General features: G+C 35.9%; 3 protein-coding genes across 3 annotated transcripts; all 3 read right to left on the minus strand.

Moving 5' to 3' along the window:
- Positions 1–1,645: 1,645 nt before the first annotated feature.
- Positions 1,646–4,991, minus strand: LOC137722347 (O-fucosyltransferase 8-like). Its single transcript, XM_068461332.2, has 10 exons — positions 4,262–4,991; positions 4,075–4,164; positions 3,880–3,979; positions 3,718–3,788; positions 3,499–3,587; positions 3,237–3,357; positions 3,018–3,161; positions 2,587–2,921; positions 2,240–2,480; positions 1,646–2,159 (listed from the first exon to the last, which is right to left on the minus strand). Exons 1-10 carry the CDS (start codon positions 4,649–4,651, stop codon positions 1,851–1,853), a joined length of 1,890 nt encoding a protein of 629 aa, XP_068317433.2. The 5' UTR covers positions 4,652–4,991; the 3' UTR covers positions 1,646–1,850.
- A 966-nt stretch (positions 4,992–5,957) lies between these two features.
- LOC137723222 (uncharacterized) lies at positions 5,958–11,109 on the minus strand. The gene is made up of 6 exons (XM_068462386.2): positions 10,367–11,109; positions 10,141–10,212; positions 9,966–10,037; positions 9,499–9,858; positions 6,903–8,915; positions 5,958–6,600 (listed from the first exon to the last, which is right to left on the minus strand). The coding sequence occupies exons 1-6, from the start codon at positions 10,938–10,940 to the stop codon at positions 6,233–6,235; spliced, it is 3,459 nt and encodes a 1,152-aa protein (XP_068318487.2). The 5' UTR covers positions 10,941–11,109; the 3' UTR covers positions 5,958–6,232.
- Positions 11,110–12,330: 1,221 nt separating this feature from the next.
- On the minus strand, positions 12,331–18,079 carry LOC137723232 (uncharacterized). The gene is made up of 6 exons (XM_088693805.1): positions 17,448–18,079; positions 16,889–16,949; positions 16,408–16,778; positions 14,203–14,967; positions 12,960–14,129; positions 12,331–12,864 (listed from the first exon to the last, which is right to left on the minus strand). Exons 1-6 carry the CDS (start codon positions 17,962–17,964, stop codon positions 12,476–12,478), a joined length of 3,273 nt encoding a protein of 1,090 aa, XP_088549931.1. The 5' UTR covers positions 17,965–18,079; the 3' UTR covers positions 12,331–12,475.
- Between the last annotated feature and the right edge of the window lie 1,460 nt (positions 18,080–19,539).

A 19,539-nucleotide genomic window follows, 5' to 3' on the forward strand; every position in this document is an offset into this window, starting at 1 on the left:
TCTCAAGTTTTTTATCCCTTTGTCTCCCAGAGACTGCATGGCTTGCCCTGCATCAAGTGGCATCAAAACGGGTTTTCAGATTTTTTTATCTGAAAACCTGGTGGAGGTTGCACACATAGTCTGTGTTCGTCATCGAAACTAACTCAGTTTCCGTGATTTCTGTCTTGAGAGTCATATTTCACTGGAAAGATGTGGAAGTTTAGTTTCTAGTGCAGCGGACGGTTGTCAAAAGGAATTTCATGTCAAGATTGATTCACCAAATATCGGTGTGTCTGTGCTGCTAAGGAAACATAATCAGTTCAGTTGCGGGGTGATTTCGAGTTCTTTAACCTGTGTTTGTATTTTTGAATCTTACATTTATGGAAAGCCCTTGCAGTCTGCTTTTCACATCTTCAAGTTCTTCGTCCATCCATTCTTTCTACAAAAAGAAATTCTCAGTTTACTAAAGCATGTCGCTGTTGTCAGTAAATGAGGTTGGATATGATTTAGAAACGAAAGTAGAAGAAATGGCTATCTCATTTTTCAGGCGACGAGTTTCTAAAACTTGGCCTTCCTCTAAAGTTGATCGTTGTCTGAATAGTTCTTATGATATTTGTTGTGGTATATGTTTTGACGTTGAAGAATGTTCGGGCATGGAGTTTGGCACGAAAGTGAAACATATATATTGAGTGCAATGATGAAGTTGATAATTTTGACAAATGGGATTCCGCCCAAATCTTTGGTTCTTACGAAAGTGATGGGGATATAATTGCAATGGCTGAAGGTCTTTATGTACAACTTCATATAGAGGTAAAAGATTTGCACTTGTACGATGATTATGTTTGAGAAGATTTTGTTGCTCGGGGATATCAGGAAAAAAACCTTTGGAGAACAAAAATATTATTCTTACCATTTATTTATATCATTATTCGTACCAGATCTATATAGAGATGAGATCCACATGAGTTGGCATACCTTATCTCTATTAAAGAGATGATACAAATAAATGGTAAGAACAGCACTACCCTTCGGAGAATATAGTTGCTGCATTTGATTGTAAGTTTGTATTATCCTTCCAAGATTACTCATCTTAGAAAACAATTTGGAAATCATATGTGCATGATTTGAGGTTGATTTCTAATTACAAGGTTGGACTACGGTGTACTTGCTTGGGAATAACGTGGAAGTGGAGTTTACTTGAATGTTGGGTTTGAAAACTTTAACAACTCAGAATTTCCTTTTGATGTGGCTGCTATGGAAATGTTTGAAAGGTCATCTATATGATCGAGGGAAAAAAAATCAAATGAAACTCGATGACGAGTTTTTTACGAGAAGAGGGGTATATATGATGCAGTGCACGACAATAAATATAGTTCTTATATTAAATTTTATCATTTGTCGCTTCTCATCTTTCAAATCTATGTTTTATTAGCCGCCTAGTAACTATAGTCTTAGTATTAAGTATCTACCCTGTCAATGTATTGTAATCTCTCTATTTAAAGGACTTTCATATGTATATTTAAGGAGACTTGAATGAATAAAAAATATATTTGCTCTGTGCAATTGAAGTGAGTGAGTGTTTTCTCCTTCTCAAATCAAGCGTTTGACTTGGTTGTGTCGAGCTACTCCATGATTAGCAACGTTGAGCGAACTCCATTCCCCGTGGTTGAGTTATTTCAATGAAAATATATGATTAATGTTTCCAGAAGCGTGTTATTTGAAAGAGAACCTTTAGAACTAATGCATGCAGCTGCCGCACTTCATATACCACTGCCGGGAAGAACATAAAAAAATAAAGTGTTAGATGACACAAAAAAATAGAGGTATCAATGACTAAAGAACATCCGAAGGGGTTGTCTGATCGAGCAAAGTTAGCGCGATTTGCACATGCACTGCGGGCATCTTGGCTGCCGATAAATGCTTCGACCGAACCTCCTCACATGCACCCTTTGGCCTTCGTCAATCATCTTTTTTATTCTGTCTTCAAAGCTGTTCCACCCTATAGTACTATTCTCAGACAAAATTGCTGCTAGCCTCTTCTTGTTTGGCCGCAAAGTAGGAGCACCGCCAGCACCATAGTAGGTTCGAAATCCAGACACTAGGGAGGATAGTTGGCTCCCAGAGTCAGTCATAGCAAACACATTGGCTGTTGAACAGGCAATGAAGTCCAATGCTGCTAACTGCACCAGAAATCACATTGTTGCAATATGAAGGGTATATTACAATTTACTGGTGAAGGAAGTAGACAGTGATCATTTACCTTAGAAGAGAAATTTTGAAAAGGTGCAAGTTCGCTCGGTGTGAGGAGAGTTTCCTTGGTGACCAAGTTAGGGTAGAGGCTAGTGAAGGATTTCATCCGAGAGCTTCCACCGTATATCTGAGAACCAGCTAGATAAATGTAAGTTACATGCTTAAAACCTAAACCAGCAAGAACAAGTCCGGCTTCTTCTGGTGCCAATGGACACCTCCCCAACATTCTCAACTGTCTTGGAGAAACTGCCCTGCAAGTTTTGGTAGCACAGAGAAAAAGCATCGGTTAGAAAAAAAAATTGTCTTCACACGAAATTAGAGAAAATAACAACTAAAAAGGCAATGGAAAATAAATACTTTGAGTTCTTCAAGCGCTTAATGAGCAGCGGAAAATGGATTTCCCTGTAGGCTTGGAGTTCCTTTTTCTCACTTTCCCCACCTCCGAATTCACACAGGGAGTAGGCCACCATGTCAATCTCAAATCTCAAGTGTAGAGCGAGATATTTCGTTGGGCCTCTTGCAGCAACATGTACCTTTGAGGGAGTTTTCTCCATGAAATTTCCAAGCAATTTTTTGTCCAACATACTCAAAGCAGCATCATAATTCCTTATCCTTCTAACCAACAGAGAACCGACTTGTTGGATTTTGGGCACAAACTTCAAAGCATGAAAGTTACATTTGCATCTTAATCTCTGCAACAGAGATTGGAAAATATGTTACACTGCCATTTCATCTAGCCAACAATGTCCTCTTCTTAAATGTCTATTTACGTGTGGTCAAGTTATAACCTGAAGCTCAGAAGGCAACGGATCAAAGCCTAGTCGATTTCCATATCCGAGGAAGTGAACAACTTGATTTCGCAAGAGAAGAGGAAGTACAATTCTGATATAATCAATTGGTTTTGCCTCCTTCACAAGATCTGCATCAGTAATCTGCGAAGAGGAAAAGGTACTTATTTTACAAATTTGCTGCGGAAATGAATGTAACAAAATAGGAGGATGACGTACAAAGCTACCAATTGCTTCAACGTCTAGTGTTTTCAAATGAGAAGGAAGTTCTTTGACTATGTTTACTTCATCCTTCAGTACATCTATAAAATACTGTTCTTGGTAAATATCTTCAAATTGGCTGTAATAACATGAACAAACTGAGCTTATCAGTACGCCGCATAAATCAGTGAACTTATGCATCAATGGTTTTTTTCAAAACTGCAACATCAAGTTGAAGCTGTTAATGATATTTGAAGATGATCAGATAATTATCTCAAACCTTGGATCGTTCCATACATTGCTGTAAAGAAATCTTGGAAGAACAAGAGTAGCATTAAGAAGAGATGCCACAGCAACAGCATTGCAAATCTGTAATCATCATAAGAAGAATATGTACGTAAGTTGAATTGAAACACTCATCTAATGAATGAACAACCACCTTATTAATTTTACACATGCATTTAGATAAGGATTAAAACCTCATCACAAGAAGACTTACAGCAACTCGTTGTTGATTGAGACCGCCATTTGCACTGACTATTATGTATCCATTACTTTTCTTGTATCTCCCTGAGAGGGAAGATCAAAAACTAAATAACTAAGTAACAGGGAAAGGGTTTTAATTTTAGAAAACAAAATTGCGAAAAAACTTGACAAATACCTAGGCTTGTCAAAACTTTTCCGTCTGCACAAGGTTTCCATGCAGCAACCTGCTTATATGGTTCCTCCCATAAAGTTGACGACTCTGGCTTAAACTCTTTCTAAAGCAAAAGATTTACGTGAGTAAAAAGAAAGATCCAGTATACAAACTTAACAAGCTTATCTGAGTCAAAAGATCATAAGTTAAGAAGAAAACCTCTGCAATGGCATCTTTCGCTGCCTTTAGAAGCTGGTCATACATATGTACTGGTGATTTTTCTTTCGTAATGTAGGCATCCCTGTCCTCCTTCGGAAAAGAATTGAAATACATATTACAGACGTTATGAACATATAATATAGGATGACTTGAAAATTTTATAGCAAGAATTATGTAAGGTCTTTACCTTAAGCCCCTGTGGATTTCTTACATAATAAGTTGAATTCTGAAGAACCATCGAATAAAAAATAGACACTAGAAAAGAATCAAGTAGGAGAAGGAAACCCATCAACGCAAACACAATGACGATTGATCGCACATCTTTTCGAAGCCACAAATGCTTTTTCCCCACGAAGCTCCCTTTACAGGTACCATATTTTACAGAATCACTTCTCACAATATGAAAATGGTCATTTTTCAGACCATGAAGGAACAACATTTTGGAATTCAAATGGTTATCTCCTCCTGACATTCTCCTCCCAACATTAGAAGGATCATAGTCTTTAGTCCCTGACGATAAGTTATCGTCAATCTGTGGCTCGGGATGTGGACTTCTCGGAGACCCTTGTTTCCCCATTAGACTGTATGATCTTTCAGTAATACTTCAATATAAGCAGCACACAATTTTCTTCACCATCTCTAGTTTACGAAACGATCAAGAAATTTCTGCCAATAAAGTAACTGAGAGCAAAAAAATACTTCAGGAAAAAACGCTGGAAACAACTCTAGAAGCTTGAAGTTGCACCACCACCCTCTAAATCTAATAATCTATGATATTTTTGTTTTCCAAAATCGACCCACCAACCATTAGACCCTGTAACGAAAATTCAGGATTGGTGTTACACATTGACATGATGACATCAAGGATGAGAAAAGTATAAGGTCGGAGCAGGACATTGAAGGTATGAATTCAAAGTGAAGCTAAGAAGTAGTTGAAAGTGGCAACATAAGCAGATGAGTGAAATGCAAGCGAAAAGTGAAAACTCAGCAACACCATTTTTCTTTTTCTTTTTCTTTTTTGATAAACAGCAACCATATTTAACAAACCAAACTTGTAGACAAAGAATTTTTATAAGTTATACACACACACACACACACACACACACCAACAAAGGCTCAAAAAACAATTGGGACTATAACCCTCTACTAGGAGAGGTTTTCAGTATGTCAGAAATACGAGGCGTAATACCACACGTCATAAAATAATTGGAGGGACATGAAAATAAAAACTTTCCATCAATTATATATTAACATGTAGTGTTTTGCACCATGTTCCAAACACACCGAAAAATCTCTCATTTGTTAGAATGAAATTTTCTAATTTGGGCTTATTTATGATTAGATGAGCACTACATACAGCAAGAGGAGTCAGATACATCATTAGAGCATCTATTCAGATGTTAAATGTAAAACATTAAAATGATATTTGATGAATTATGTGACGATTTGATATTGTGTATTATTTTTCGCTCCATAAAAATACCATTTTATAATTTTTTTCATCTCTTTATGGAGTTCAGTTATTGAGACAATCAATCAAATAATTGGAACACACAACATTTATTATGAATTGCATGACATCTATTAAAAAATCATTAAATGATTTTGCCTTCAATTGACTCAACTCCATGTAAGAAACTGAAGGTTCAATTGAAAAGAATTTTGTTGCCATTTTTATTGTTATTTATTTATGTGGTAGTTTTGACATCTCCTCCCAACCACCTATTTTGATTGTTTGTTTTCATTTGCAGGAGCCCAGGTAGTAAGTTAATTAGAAAAAGAGTCTTCATTGAGGAAAATATTTTCCGCACTCTTTTTCTCTTTTCTCATACTTTTATTTATTTATGTCTTTGATTCACATTTGATTTATTTAATATAATAACCACAAGAAAAATCGAGAGTATACTGATGATAAAACGATTACAACCAAAACAGATAAAAACTTGATCCGAAACATATGAACAATTAGACAAGTCAAACAATTGATAATAGTAATAACTAATTGTCGCTTCTTGTTCTTATAGTGTGACATACTAGAGCATGGTACGAAGAAATTAGAAGAAATCTCTGAGGAAAAGTAAACAACGATGACTTGAGGAATGTTGATTAAATAAGTACACTTTCACAATATTTGGGAGAAACAAAGATGCTAACACTACTACACAGAGTCTCCTGCAGTATCCTTCAAAAGCTTGGTCTTCATTTTACTGAGGATGGCTGCAGCATTACGCATAGTTATCCTCTCTTGAGGTGATTCTCTACAACAAGCTAGAGCTAATCCCATAACGGACGATAAAAAATCCCCCTTCCACACAAAATCACGATCTGCCTCTTTCTCGAGTAAACTGGCATCTACAACGTCAACTATTGCATCTTGGATTAACAAATCTGCAATCCATTGCTTCATATTCATTTCCTCAACAAACATCTCATCTGTTGGCTTTCTTTTTGTGAATATTTCCATGAGTACAATACCGAAACTGTACACATCCCCTTTCGTCGAAACAATTCCTTCTCTCCCATACTCTACATGCAATATGTATATAGTTAGTAAAATATAGAATGCGAATAGTACATGAAAAATAGGTACGTGTATTATTCTGCAACTTCGTGAAAAAGATAACTTTTTAAAATTCATGCATTTTTTAATTTTAGCATTAAGAAATATACAGAAAATGAAAGTATTTTTGAAAAAATACATATATACGTGTATGATGATACGCCAACTTTATATGCAAGTACCTTTATACATGTGATACACTAGGACTATAAACTAAGGACAAGTGCATCTATAAAACTTAAAGATAAACTATGGTTAGCAACATCACCTGGAGCCATATACCCAAGTGTGGCTAGGGTCAATGTCTGGGTCATAGAATCTCCTCCTCCCAAAAGTTTTGCAATTCCAAAATCAGCGACATGTGCAACCATATTCTCATCTAGGAGTATGTTACCCGGCTTCAAATCACAATGGACAATAGGTATTGGATATCCATGGTGAAGGTATTCCAGTGCCGATGCAACATCTTTCATTATATTCAACCTTTCTAGGATACTCAATGAACAAAACTTTTCAGAATACAGCCACCTCTCAAGGCTCCCATTAGGCATGTAGTTCAGTACCAAGGCTTTGAAATCAACTTCGTTACAACTATTGATGATTTTGATGAGATTCCGATGACGAATATTGCTCAGCATTTCACATTCACTATCAAAAGCCTTGAAAGCCTCTTCCAGTTGTAGATTGAGAACTTTTACTGCAACCTCCATCCCATTTGAAAGCGTTCCTTTATATACAGAACCAAAACCACCAGTGCCAATTAAGTTGCTTTCATTAAACCCGCTTGTCACCCTTAGAAGTTCTTGGTATGAAACTTTTCTCCAATGTTGGTCAGGCAACAAGATAGTATCTGTTGCAACTTCCTCATTCCTTTTCATGCGTACTATTAGTAACGTTATAAAGGTCCCTAGGAGCATTGCTGACAATATCCCTGGAACAATATACTTCAAGACATATTTTCTAGCCTTCTTTGAATTTGGTTTCTCTGTACTATTTGTGCATGGTTGAACATGGAGTCGCGGGGCACCACAAAGTGCAGCATTTGATGCAAATGATTGAGCAGAGAAGTTTTTGAAAGGACCACCTGTTGGAATTTCTCCTTGGAGTATGTTGATAGATAAATTTAGATACTTGAGCTGTAACAATGTTTCTAGAGACTTTGGAATCACTCCCGACAGATTATTTTTGGACAGATCCAAGAATTCGAGGCTTAGCATGTTGCCAAATGAACTGGGAATGTGGCCATCTAAATTATTATTTTTTAATGAAAGACTAACCAAATCCTGGAGTCCCCCAATACTATTTGGTAGAGCACCAGATAATTGGTTATTTGATAAATCCACATCTGTTGCAACTGTAAGTTTTCCAATGCTTTCTGAGAGAGGTCCAGATAGAGAATTGGTTGACAAGTTAAGGTGCAAGATATATGTGAGTTGCCAAAAGGAAGGTGGTATTGTGGAACTTAACAAATTGGAAGCTAATGATAGAGTTCTTAGAGTTGCAACTAGATTACCTAAGCAGGAAGGTACAGCACCAGAGAGTTGATTACCACCCAAAAGTAATTCAGCTAGATTGTCGAGTTGACAAAGTTCATATGGGATGTATCCTTGCAACTTGTTATTGTTCAAATACAAACCTTGAAGATTCCCTAATCTTCCCACAGAAGTTGGAATTGACCCACTCAATTCATTGTATCCCAAGTCTAAGGATGTCAGCTTGCTCATATTTCCAATATCACTTGGAATGTTGCCCCTCAAGTTGCAATTGCTTATATCAAGATATTCAAGCGATGTAGAGAGATTTCCAAAGGAAACCGGAAGAGTGGTGTTTAATAGATTTTGTGATAAAAGGAATCCCCAAAGATTTGTAAGATTAGCGAAACAAGAAAGGATGTTTACTTCTGGAGTTGAAGTATCAATCGCCAAATTATTTTTGCTTAAGCTAAGATACTCAAGGGTTTTCAAGAGACAGAGCTTGGTTGGAATAAACCCATAAAATGAGTTCGTTGACATATCTATCCTTGTAAGCTTAGAACCATTGGATATAAAGTTGGGAAATGGTCCGCTGAGTTGATTGTCTGCTACAAAAAACTTTTGTAGGTCTGGCACCCCAATACCTATGTCCGCAGGAAGGCTGCCTGAGAGTTGATTTCCAGTAAGAGAAATTGCTACGATCTTGGACATATTGAAGATTGTGGATGGGATGGGGCCATGGAGATTATTAACATGGAGTCCCAAACTCTGTAAATTTTTCAGATGACCAATTTCATCTGGTATGGTACCTGCCACAATTCATTTTCTTAGATGCTACAAATCACTACATATATAAATTAATCTAATATAACAGCAAACTCATCTTACAAGACTATTAGTTAAAATGTCGCATTTATAGTATTGATCGATTCACTAGTTTCACCAAATTATTAAAGAACATATAAATAGAAAAGGATCCTTATTTGTTAAAAAAAAAAAAAAAAAAAAAAAAAACAACAACAACAACAACAAAGAGGGCGAAGATGGGTACATATTCAGCTACATAAAACATCTCGAATTTTGTATATGCTATGAAATTTCTTTATGCTAAAGACGTGTCCTTTGTATTTTTCTTTTTAACTCGGGCTTCCTTTCGCTCTTCATGTTGAACATGATGATTTCAATTTTCAATAGAATTCTCATTAATCATATCCCCAAGTTACGAAAAGCATTTTTTTTTTTTTCTTTCTCTTTTTGACAACAGCAAGGTGAGAGAGACTTAATTGAGTACTTAAAAAATTATGAATCATTCATGAGTAAGTAACTATGACCCCACATTTAATAAAGAAATAATCATGATTGGAATAACAAAATACGTTACTTGGAAGGTACCTGTCAAGTTGTTGTAGCTAATGGAAATCTCTGCTAACTGGGTAGAGTTCCCGATACTTTTTGGTATGCTTCCACCGAAGTTGTTATAGTCTAATGAGAACTGAAGAAGCTCTTTGCATTGCCAAAATTTGGATGGAAGTGGACCATCAAGTTTGTTGCGAGCCAAACTCAAGATCTGAATACTAGGAAGATGCTGACAGAAATCGTCCAGAATACTACCAGTCAAGTGGTTTATTGTTAGAGCCAAAATTTTCAAAGAAGACATGTTGAAGACCTCCAAAGGAACAGGCCCTTTTAGGTCATTAACCTGCACGTACAACTTCTCCACCTGATCTTTACTACCAATCAAGTTTGGAATTTCTGAAAAATCAGTACATACGTGTTTAAGTCATCAGCTGGTCCTTATATAAGGGTTACATATAAATTAGTTTTCTTAATGCAATACTGCAATGACAAAGTTTAGCTACCTTCGAACATGTTATAGTCAAGGTATATGACCTTGAGCATGGTTAAGTTCCCGATTTCTCTTGGTATGCTACCTGTTAATTAGACAAAATATGTGAATGCCGGCCTATGGTTAAGAAAAGTACCAAAAAGTAGGTTGCATAATCACTAGAACAAGTTAAGCTGATCGAGTCATACCTGTGAAATTGTTGTGTCCAAGTAATATCTCCTCCAGCATTTTTAACTTCTCTACTTCTCTTGGTATGCTCCCTATAAATTCAGGAACGCATAATATGTGTTCCCAGAAAGAGAATAGGGGAAAAGAAATTAAAATACCAGATAAATAACAAGCATGGTGTTACAACTTAAAACACAAGTAATGATCACCAAGAGTTCCATATAGCTTTGTTTGATAAGTACATACCGGATAGCTCGTTGTTTCTTAGATCAAGTACTTGCAGTGCAGACAAGTTGAAGATAGCATTCGGTATGAAACCTGAAAATTGATTACCATACAAATCGAAGGTTTGAAGTTCAGATAAGGATCCGAACCATGACGGAATGGTTCCTATAAAGTTGTTAAAGCTGAACCTAATCAACTTCAACCTCCGTAGACGAGACAATTCCGATGGCAAGGTACCATGGAAACTGTTGTTTCTGAATTCCAACTGAACAAGAAATGATAGGTTTCCTAGTTGAGGAGGAATAGAGCCTGTGAGACCCATGTAAGAGAGATTCAAGGCTGTGACTCTAAGGTGGCCTACACCGCAAGTAACGCCAACCCAGTTGCAGATATTCGAATTCGAGGTAGACCAGTTGGTGGTCAATATTTTTTGAGGGTCACTGGTGATATGGGCTTTGAGAGCAAGAAGAGCAGCCTGGTCTGTGCTGATGTTGGTTTGAGCGGCTACTGTGCCTATTAATGAGTTCGGCATATACATACAACAGCTCAGGACGAGCAACAAAGTTAACGACAAGAGGGAACGAGTTCTTTCCATTGTCCTATACAGCAAACACTTTCTGAAAACTAAGAAGACACAAGTGTCTGCAATTCGAAGACTGCTGAAAAGAAAATAATTTATTGACTACAAGGAGCCAGATGTATTTTATGGAATTTAAGGAGTGGAAGTAATGCCTTCGTTGATCCAACTAGCTAACATATACTGTGCCAAAGTGGACTAAATTAGCAGCTTCCGAAGTGGAGTGGACTCAATTATCAGCATCCAAATGCCGGCCGAGGCGTCCTTACCATTCCCAAGATACTAATTAATAATATCTTTGACTTTAGAATCGTGCTCACCTGAGCAATGACGACCCTTTGAACTTCTTTTCTTGGAGATCTTAGGAATTTTATGATAGTAACCGTTTATCATATATATTACGGTCAAAATTTATTTTAAAATTTAAAATTAAATATAAATAGTACATAATAATTTTTTATCACATGATGTACGATGAACGGTAACGATCACGAAATCCCTAAAATGTCAGGAAAACAATAGGTTCCCTTTCCCTTTGATCTTCATGGTACTCTAACCAATTGAAAAGTGAAAATAATAAAATAAAAGATTTTTTTTAAAATTTTGGTGAATATCTAATATGAACACATATATATATGCATCAAATTCTCAAGCTCTATTGAACAACAACGAGATAATTATATTGCGGAAATAATTGAGTAATCCAAATTTGAGTTTGTGGAGGAGAGATCAAATGGAATTGATAATTGACAGTCTATCAGCCTAAGTGGTCATTTGGATTACTTGCGTCTAGTTTCATACTTGTTTTTCTTTTGCGTGTATTTTCATAATTTTTTAGATTTGATTGTGTCAAGGGTGAAGATTTAAGAGTTTGGATGATGAGGTGGAATGGTTGATAGCGAAGGACGTTCAGCCGTGTGGCTTCGAAAGTTTATATATATTTTTTATTTTCATTACTCATTGATTCTTATCTTACTCAGTTATTGACCAAAGTTTATTATACAATCACATTCCTTTTACCAAACACTTACAAAAAAATGGTTCGACTTTTTGAACAATTTCCGAACCCATCATTAAAAAAATGAGAAATCAAATGTAAGTCTCAGTAAAAATAAAAAATAAAAAGTTGACATACCTCTCATCTAGATTTCCCCAAACGACGTTTTCTTCATTTATTGTTTGAAAGATTTGTGTCAATACGTCAAAGAACCAAAATACAGTTGAGTCTTTAAGTGTTTGGAGGGAGTGAGTCGTAAATCTTAAGTAAGATTTGTGAGAATTTTGGCATGAAATGGTGGCCACTTTGCAAAAGGAATTGCAAGAACTACTGACCAATTTGGTGGTCAAGGTTTTTGAGGCCATTTTTTATATGGACTAATTGTGCAGTAGGCAAGTCCTTTGGAGAGAGTGATACAATTGTTCCATGAACAATTTTTATTAAATCACAACAATTGTTCCATGAACAAAATACTCAACGAACACACCAAACTCATTTCCATTTAAAATTTACAGAAACAAAAACTAGTATGTTCTGTTGGAGAGAATGATAAAATTTATCCAACCCAGACAGGAAGCACTGGAAGATTTAACCGCACACCTCTGGCAGCGTTGTCCAAAATCTTCATCTTGATTTTCTTGAGTGTGGATACAGCTTCCAGCATGTTTATCCTCTCTTCCGGTGATTCGGCCGCGCAAGCAAGGGCTAATCTCATTATGGATGATAAACAATCATTACAGGTCTCAAAGTCATGATCTTCCTGATGCATCCCAAGCAAATTAGCATCCACAACTGTAGATAATGAATTTGAAACCCATTGCTTTAAACTCATTTCCTCAGCAAACATCTCATCTGTTGGCTTTCTTTTTGTAAATGCCTCCATGAGTACAATACCGAAACTGTACACGTCCCCTCTTGTCGAAACAATTCCTTCTGTTCCATACTCTGCAATAATTTAAGGGAAAAGTAATTGATTTTTTTCTTAGTTAAGGACAAGATATACAAAATTGAAAAATAAACTAGCTGCAACAATACATCACCTGGCGCCATATATCCAATTGTGGCTAGGGACATGGTATGGGTAACATAATCTCCTCCACCCAGCTTTGCAATGCCAAAATCAGCAACATGTGCAACCATATCTTCATGTAGGAGTATATTGCTTGACTTCACCTCACAATGGACAACAGATATTGAATAACCATGGTGTAGGTATTCCAATGCCAATGTAACATCTATCATTATGTTCAACCTTTGTAAGATATTCAAAGATGAGTTTTGAGAATACAACCACTTCTCGAGGCTCCCATTAGGCATGTAGTTTAGTATCACGGCTTCGAAATCAATTTGACTGCAACAGCTAATGATTTTGATAAGATTTCGGTGGCGAATATTGCTTAGCATTTCACATTCCATTTCAAAACTCTTGAAAGCCCCTTCCAGCTGTAAATTGAAAACCTTTACTGCAACATGTATCCCATCTGAAAGTGTACCTCTATATACCGAACCAAAACCCCCAGTGCCAAGTAAGTTGCCTTCACGAAATCCATTTGTCGCCCTTACAAGTTCTAAGTGTGAAATGCTTCTCCAAAAAAATTCAGGTGACCAGGTAGTACTTGTTACAACTTGCACATTCTTTTTCCCACGTCGTATCAACATTGAAGCAATTGCCACTAGGATTATTGCTGAAATGAATCCTGGAATAATATATTTCAAGATAGATGTACCAGCTTTCTTTGAATGTGGTTTGAGGTCTGTACGACTTTTGCACAGTGGAACTTGCAAGCGGGGGACACCACAAAGCAAAGCATTTGAAACAAATGACTGAGCAGAGAAGTTCTGGAAAGGTCCACCTGTTGGAATTTCACCTTGCAGTATGTTGAAAGACAAATTTAGATTCTTGAGATGAGAGAGTGCTTCTAGAGACTTTGGAATCACTCCGGAGAGATTGTTTTTGGATAAATCCAAGTGTTCTAGGCTTGTCATCTTTCCAAGTGTAATGGGAATGGGGCCTTCTATACCATTAGTTGACAGTGAGAGTTTAAGCAAATTCTGAAGTTGGCCAATGCTACTTGGTAGAATACCAGATAAATTGTTGTTTGACAAATCAACAATTGTCACAACTTTCAATTTTCCAATATCTTCTGAGAGAGGTCCAAATAGAGAATTAAATGACAAGTTTAGGTACAAGATATCTGTCAGTTCCCACATGGTACAGTATTATGGAAGATAAGAAATTGGACTGCAAGGATAGAACTCTAAATCTTTTGGCTAAATTACCTAAGCAGGAAGGTATAGAACCAGAGAGTTGATTACCACCCAAAAGTAGTTCAGCCACATTGTCGAGTTGACAAAGTTCATATGGGATGTATCCTTGCAACTTGTTATCATTCAAATACAAACCTTGAAGCTTCCCTAATCTTCCCATAGAAGTTGGAATTGACCCACCGAATTCATTGTCTCCCAAGTCCAAGACTCTCAGGTTGCTCAAGTTTCCAATATCGCTTGGAATGTTACCCCTCAAGTTGCAATTGCTTATATCAAGATGTTCAAGCGATGTAGAGATACTTCCAAAGGAAACCGGTAGAGTGGTGTCCAATGGATTATTTGATAAATAGAATCCCCGAAGATTTGTGAGATTAGCGAAACAAGAAAGGATGTTTAGTTCTGGAGTTGAAGTATCAATTGTCAAATTATTTGTGTGTAAGCCAAGAAACTCAAAGGTTTTCAAGACACAGAGCTTCTTTGGAATAAACCCATAAAATGAGTTCGCAGACATATCTAGCCTTGTGAGCTTAGAACCATTGGACATAAAGTTGGGAAATGCTCCAGTGAGTTGATTGTCACCTACCAAAAACTCTTGTTGGTCTGGGACCCCAAGACCAATGTATGCAGGAAGGCTGCCTGAGAGTTGATTTTTAGTAAGAGAAATTGATCTGATCTTGGACATATTGACTATTGTGGATGGGATGGGGCCTTGGAGATTATTAACATGCTGTAACAATCTGTGTAAATTTTTAAGATGATCAATCTCATTTGGTATGGTACCTGTCCCAATTCATACTCTTAGATAATACAAATAACTATATATTTAAACTGATAATATATAACAAAAAATATCTTTAAGACTACTAGTTAAAAAGTCGCGATTATAATATTAACCGATTCGCCAGCTTCACCAAATCACTATAAAGAAAATATAAATAGAAAAGAATACTTATTTGTAAAGAAATGAGGATGAAGAGGATGGATTATGGCCAGCATTGTAAGCCACGGACCTTTTGATATAGGCGCCTCAGTTTTGAATTTTTTAAATCAAATATCCATGTCTTTTAGTGATTTGATTAAACTTTTTTTTTTGTCATAATTTGGTGCTATATGCACATTATATTGTAACAAATTTCCTATAATCTAACATTTTGATTACACTTTCCTCTGTTAGAGATAATTGTAAAAAAAATAAAAAAATTGTTGGTTAGATTCAATTTATTTTCACAAGAATGATACAATTTAGCAATAATCATCTACGATTTAAGATATTTTCTTTCAAAAATAGTTTAAAATATTTTTAAATCCCTCAAAATCAAACTTACTGAAATAAGTTTTTCTTTTAGTACTTTAAGAGAAAATGGGATTGAGAATAATATAAACATACCAATACACAATGTGTATAAAATTAAACGTACCAAAATAAAAATAATGTACCAATATTAACAAATGTATCAAATCAAACGTACCAAAATTGTAAATAAACGTATCAATTAATGATTTTTTGTAAATTCAAACGTACCCGCAGATAATATATACGTAATGTATTGTACCTAATAATAATTCGTCAACAACTATACTTAAAAAAACAGAAAAAAAATATAATTTCACAAAAATTTTGAAAAAATTACACGGAGCTTTTATGTTGATCACCAACTATTTGAAAAAGAAAAAATCATTTGGAAAAAGAAATAATATAGTTTAATTACTAATATCTCTACTAAATGGAATAGTGCATCATGCAGATAAAATGATAAATTCAAAAATTATTTTAATTTTAAAAAATAGAGATGACTATTGGTCAAAACACTTTAATCAAATTTTAAAAAGGCACATTTAATCTAAATAATTTTAAAAACATTCTAATATTCTCTTTTGTTTATACATATTCAGCTACAGAAAACATCTCAGATTTTGTATGTTCTATGAAAGTTCTTTACGCAGAAGATGGGTACTCTGCATTTTCTTTTAACTCGGGCTTCCTTTCGCTCTTTATGTTGAACATGATGATTTAAATTTCAAAAGAATTCTCTTTAATCGTATCCCCAGTTTAAGAAAAGCAATTTTCCCCCTTTTTAACAACACAACAGCAAGGTGAGAGAGGCCTAAAATTGAGTAGTTCAAAAATTATGAATCATTCATGAGTAACTACCACCCCACATTTATTGAATCAAGAAATAATCATGATTGGAACAAAACAATATGTTACTTGGCAGGTACCTGTCAAGTTGTTGTAGCTAATGCCAATCCCTTCTAACTGGGTAGAGTTCCCGATGCTTTCTGGTATGCTTCCACCGAAGTTGTTAGAGTCTAAAGATAACTGGAGAAGCTCTTTGAATTGCCATAATTTGTATGGAAGTGGACCATCAAGTTTGTTGCGGGCCAAACTCAAGATCTGGATACTTGGAAGATGCTGACATAAATCGTCCGGAATACTACCAGTCAAGTAGTTTGCCGTTAGAGCCAAAATTTTCAAAGAAGACATGTTGAAGACAGCCAAAGGAACAGGTCCTTTTAGGGCATTAGCCTGCACGTACAACTTCTCCACCTGATCTTTACTGCCAATCAAGTTTGGAATTTCTGAAAAGTCAATACATACGTGTTTAAGTCATCTGCTGGTCCCTATGATAAGGGTTACACATAAATTAGTTTTCTTAATGCAGTACTGCAACGACAAAGATTTCCTACCTTCAAACATGTTTTAAAGTCACGGTACATATTGTTCAGCATGGTTAAGTTCCCGATTTCTCTTGATATGCTACCTGTTAATTAGATAAAACATGTGCATCTCAGCCCATAGTTAAAAATGTAAAACTAATGAAAATGGCTTGAAAATTTTGAGTTTTAACGATAAGGACAAAATAAATGATAAAGTGAATAATATCATGATTGACTTTTTAGTGTAAAAATGGTTTTTTTGTTAAAGTGAACAGTACTGAGAGTTTTTCGTTAAAATTCCCTATTAAAAAAAAATACCAACAAAGTAGGATACATATATAATCACTAGAAAGAGTTAAGCTGATCAAGTCACACCTATGAAATCGTTGTGTCCAATTAATATCTCCTTCAACATTTTTAACTTCTCAACATCTCTTGGTATGCTACCTATAAATTTAGGGAACACATAATATATGTGCAGCGGAAAGAGAATAGGGCCGGGGAAAAGAAATTAAAATACCAGATAAATCACAAGCATGGTGTTTTAAACATAAGTAATGATCACCAAGAGTTCCAGATAGCTTTGTTTGATAAGTACATACCAGATAGCTGGTTGTTTCTTAGATCAAGTACTTGCAGTGCAGATAAGTTGAAGATGGCATTTGGTATGAAACCTGAAAATTGATTACCATACAAATCAAAGGTTTGAAGTTCAGATAAGAGCCCGAACCATGATGGAATGGTTCCTATAAAGTCATTAAACCTGAACCTAATCAACTTCAACCTCCGTAGACGAGACAATTCTGGTGACAAGGTACCATGGAAACTGTTGTTTCTGAATTCCAGCTGAACAAGAAATGAGAGGTTGCCTAGGTGAGGAGGAATAGAGCCTCTGAGACCCATGTAAGACAGATTCAAGGTTGTGACTCTAAGGTGGCTTACACGGCACGTAACGCCAACCCAGTTGCAGATATTGGAATTCGTGGTAGACCAGTTGGTGGTCAATATGTTTTGAGGGTCACTAGTGATATGGGCTTTGAGAGCAAGAAGAGCAGCTTGGTCTGTGCTGATGTTGGTTTGTGCAGCTACTGTGCCTATTAATGAGTTCCGCAGGTACATACAACAGCTCAGGACGAGCAACAACGCTATCGACAAGAGGGAACGAATTCTCGCCGTTGTCCTATACAGCAAACACTTTCTGAAAACCAAGAAGACATACGTGTCTTCAACTCGAAGTTTGTATATATTTTTCATTTTTAGAAAAATTTATCTGATAAAGACTGCTAAAAACAAAATGATTGTTGACTAAAAGAAGCCTTATGTATCTTGTAGATTTCAAATGCCGGGTGTCATTTTCAGCTGCATTTTTTTGGATTTCATTGTGATCCTCAACTATTTTTTATGTTTTTTTATGACTCGGTTTACATTATTCGCTGATTTGCATTGCTTTCGTAATTTTTAATTTCAAGAGAAAAAATTTTAAGCATAAAAAATATCAGAAGCTAGATGGTTGACTATTAGATAAAAACAATAGCATTGCGCAGAAGCGTCAATTATGAAACCAATAAACCAATATGAAAAAATATGACAAGTCAAACAATCCATGATTTATACTGATTTGGCGTAAGCTTACGTCCAAATTGGAGACAACGAGGAAATTCCATTAATATCAAATTTGAAAATTACAAATAGAGTTTACTCTCAAATCTCAAAACCCTCTCACTCAAACAAAGAACAAATAGAAAAGATGGAAATACATACCAAATCCCTTCTCACCCAAAAACCACAAAACGTAGGACCAATATCATTGACACAGTGATTATCCACAAAGGGGAACATTTCTTCCTCTTTTCTTCGTTCAAAATGGAAACAGAAAAGGCGAACAGGAATAAGCCACAAGGTAAAAGGATGTTCGTCAGATTCTTTTTCTGGGATCCTAGGGATCCCGTGATCATGATCGTTTATCGTACATTATGCGGTCAGAAATCATTTCAAAATTTAAAATTAAATATAAATAGTAACTAACGAAAACTGATCGCACGATATACGATGAACGATTATGATTATGGGATTCCTAGGATCCCCGGCGAGGATCCTTTTCCGGTAGGTAGCTTACCTCTCAAAAATTCCCAATGAGAAATGTGGTTAGTGTAATTCAAGCACACACTTCTTCGAACAATTTCAGCACTGCTTGAAAAGAACAAGGTTTTATTATTTGAGTTCGGACCCATTCAAGATTAAAAATTTGTTATTTACAATTTCTTGTAACGATGCCAAAAGAGAAGCACCGTTTGATTAAGATTACGAAGAAACGTCATTTGCGGGGAATGGTGGCTTGTTTGGTTTTGTTACTGTAGCTGCACTTGGAAGAAATCCTAAGTTGCCTTTATATCCCCTTTTGAAGAGAATGAAACTCGTAATTCAGTGGAATTTTGGTGATGGCCATTTGGATTTGGCTCTGGAAGTGTTTGAGGCGAATTTGGTCTAGGGTATGTCAGATATTCGTTTGAGTTGGATTTAGTTTCGGACGAGTTAAAAATTCTGTTTTGATTTAATTTGGTGGATATAAAGAGCGTGGTTGTATCTATAATTTTGTACTAGATTGCCTAGATACTTTCTTTGTGAGAGATCAAACCACGTGTAGTTTAGATTTGGATGTGTTTGGTTGTGTTTGAGATTGTGTTAGAATTTGGT

This window comes from Pyrus communis, chromosome 5 (genome assembly GCF_041283825.1).
Source record: "Pyrus communis isolate YQ-2024b chromosome 5, ASM4128382v1, whole genome shotgun sequence".
Taxonomy (NCBI): domain Eukaryota; kingdom Viridiplantae; phylum Streptophyta; class Magnoliopsida; order Rosales; family Rosaceae; genus Pyrus; species Pyrus communis.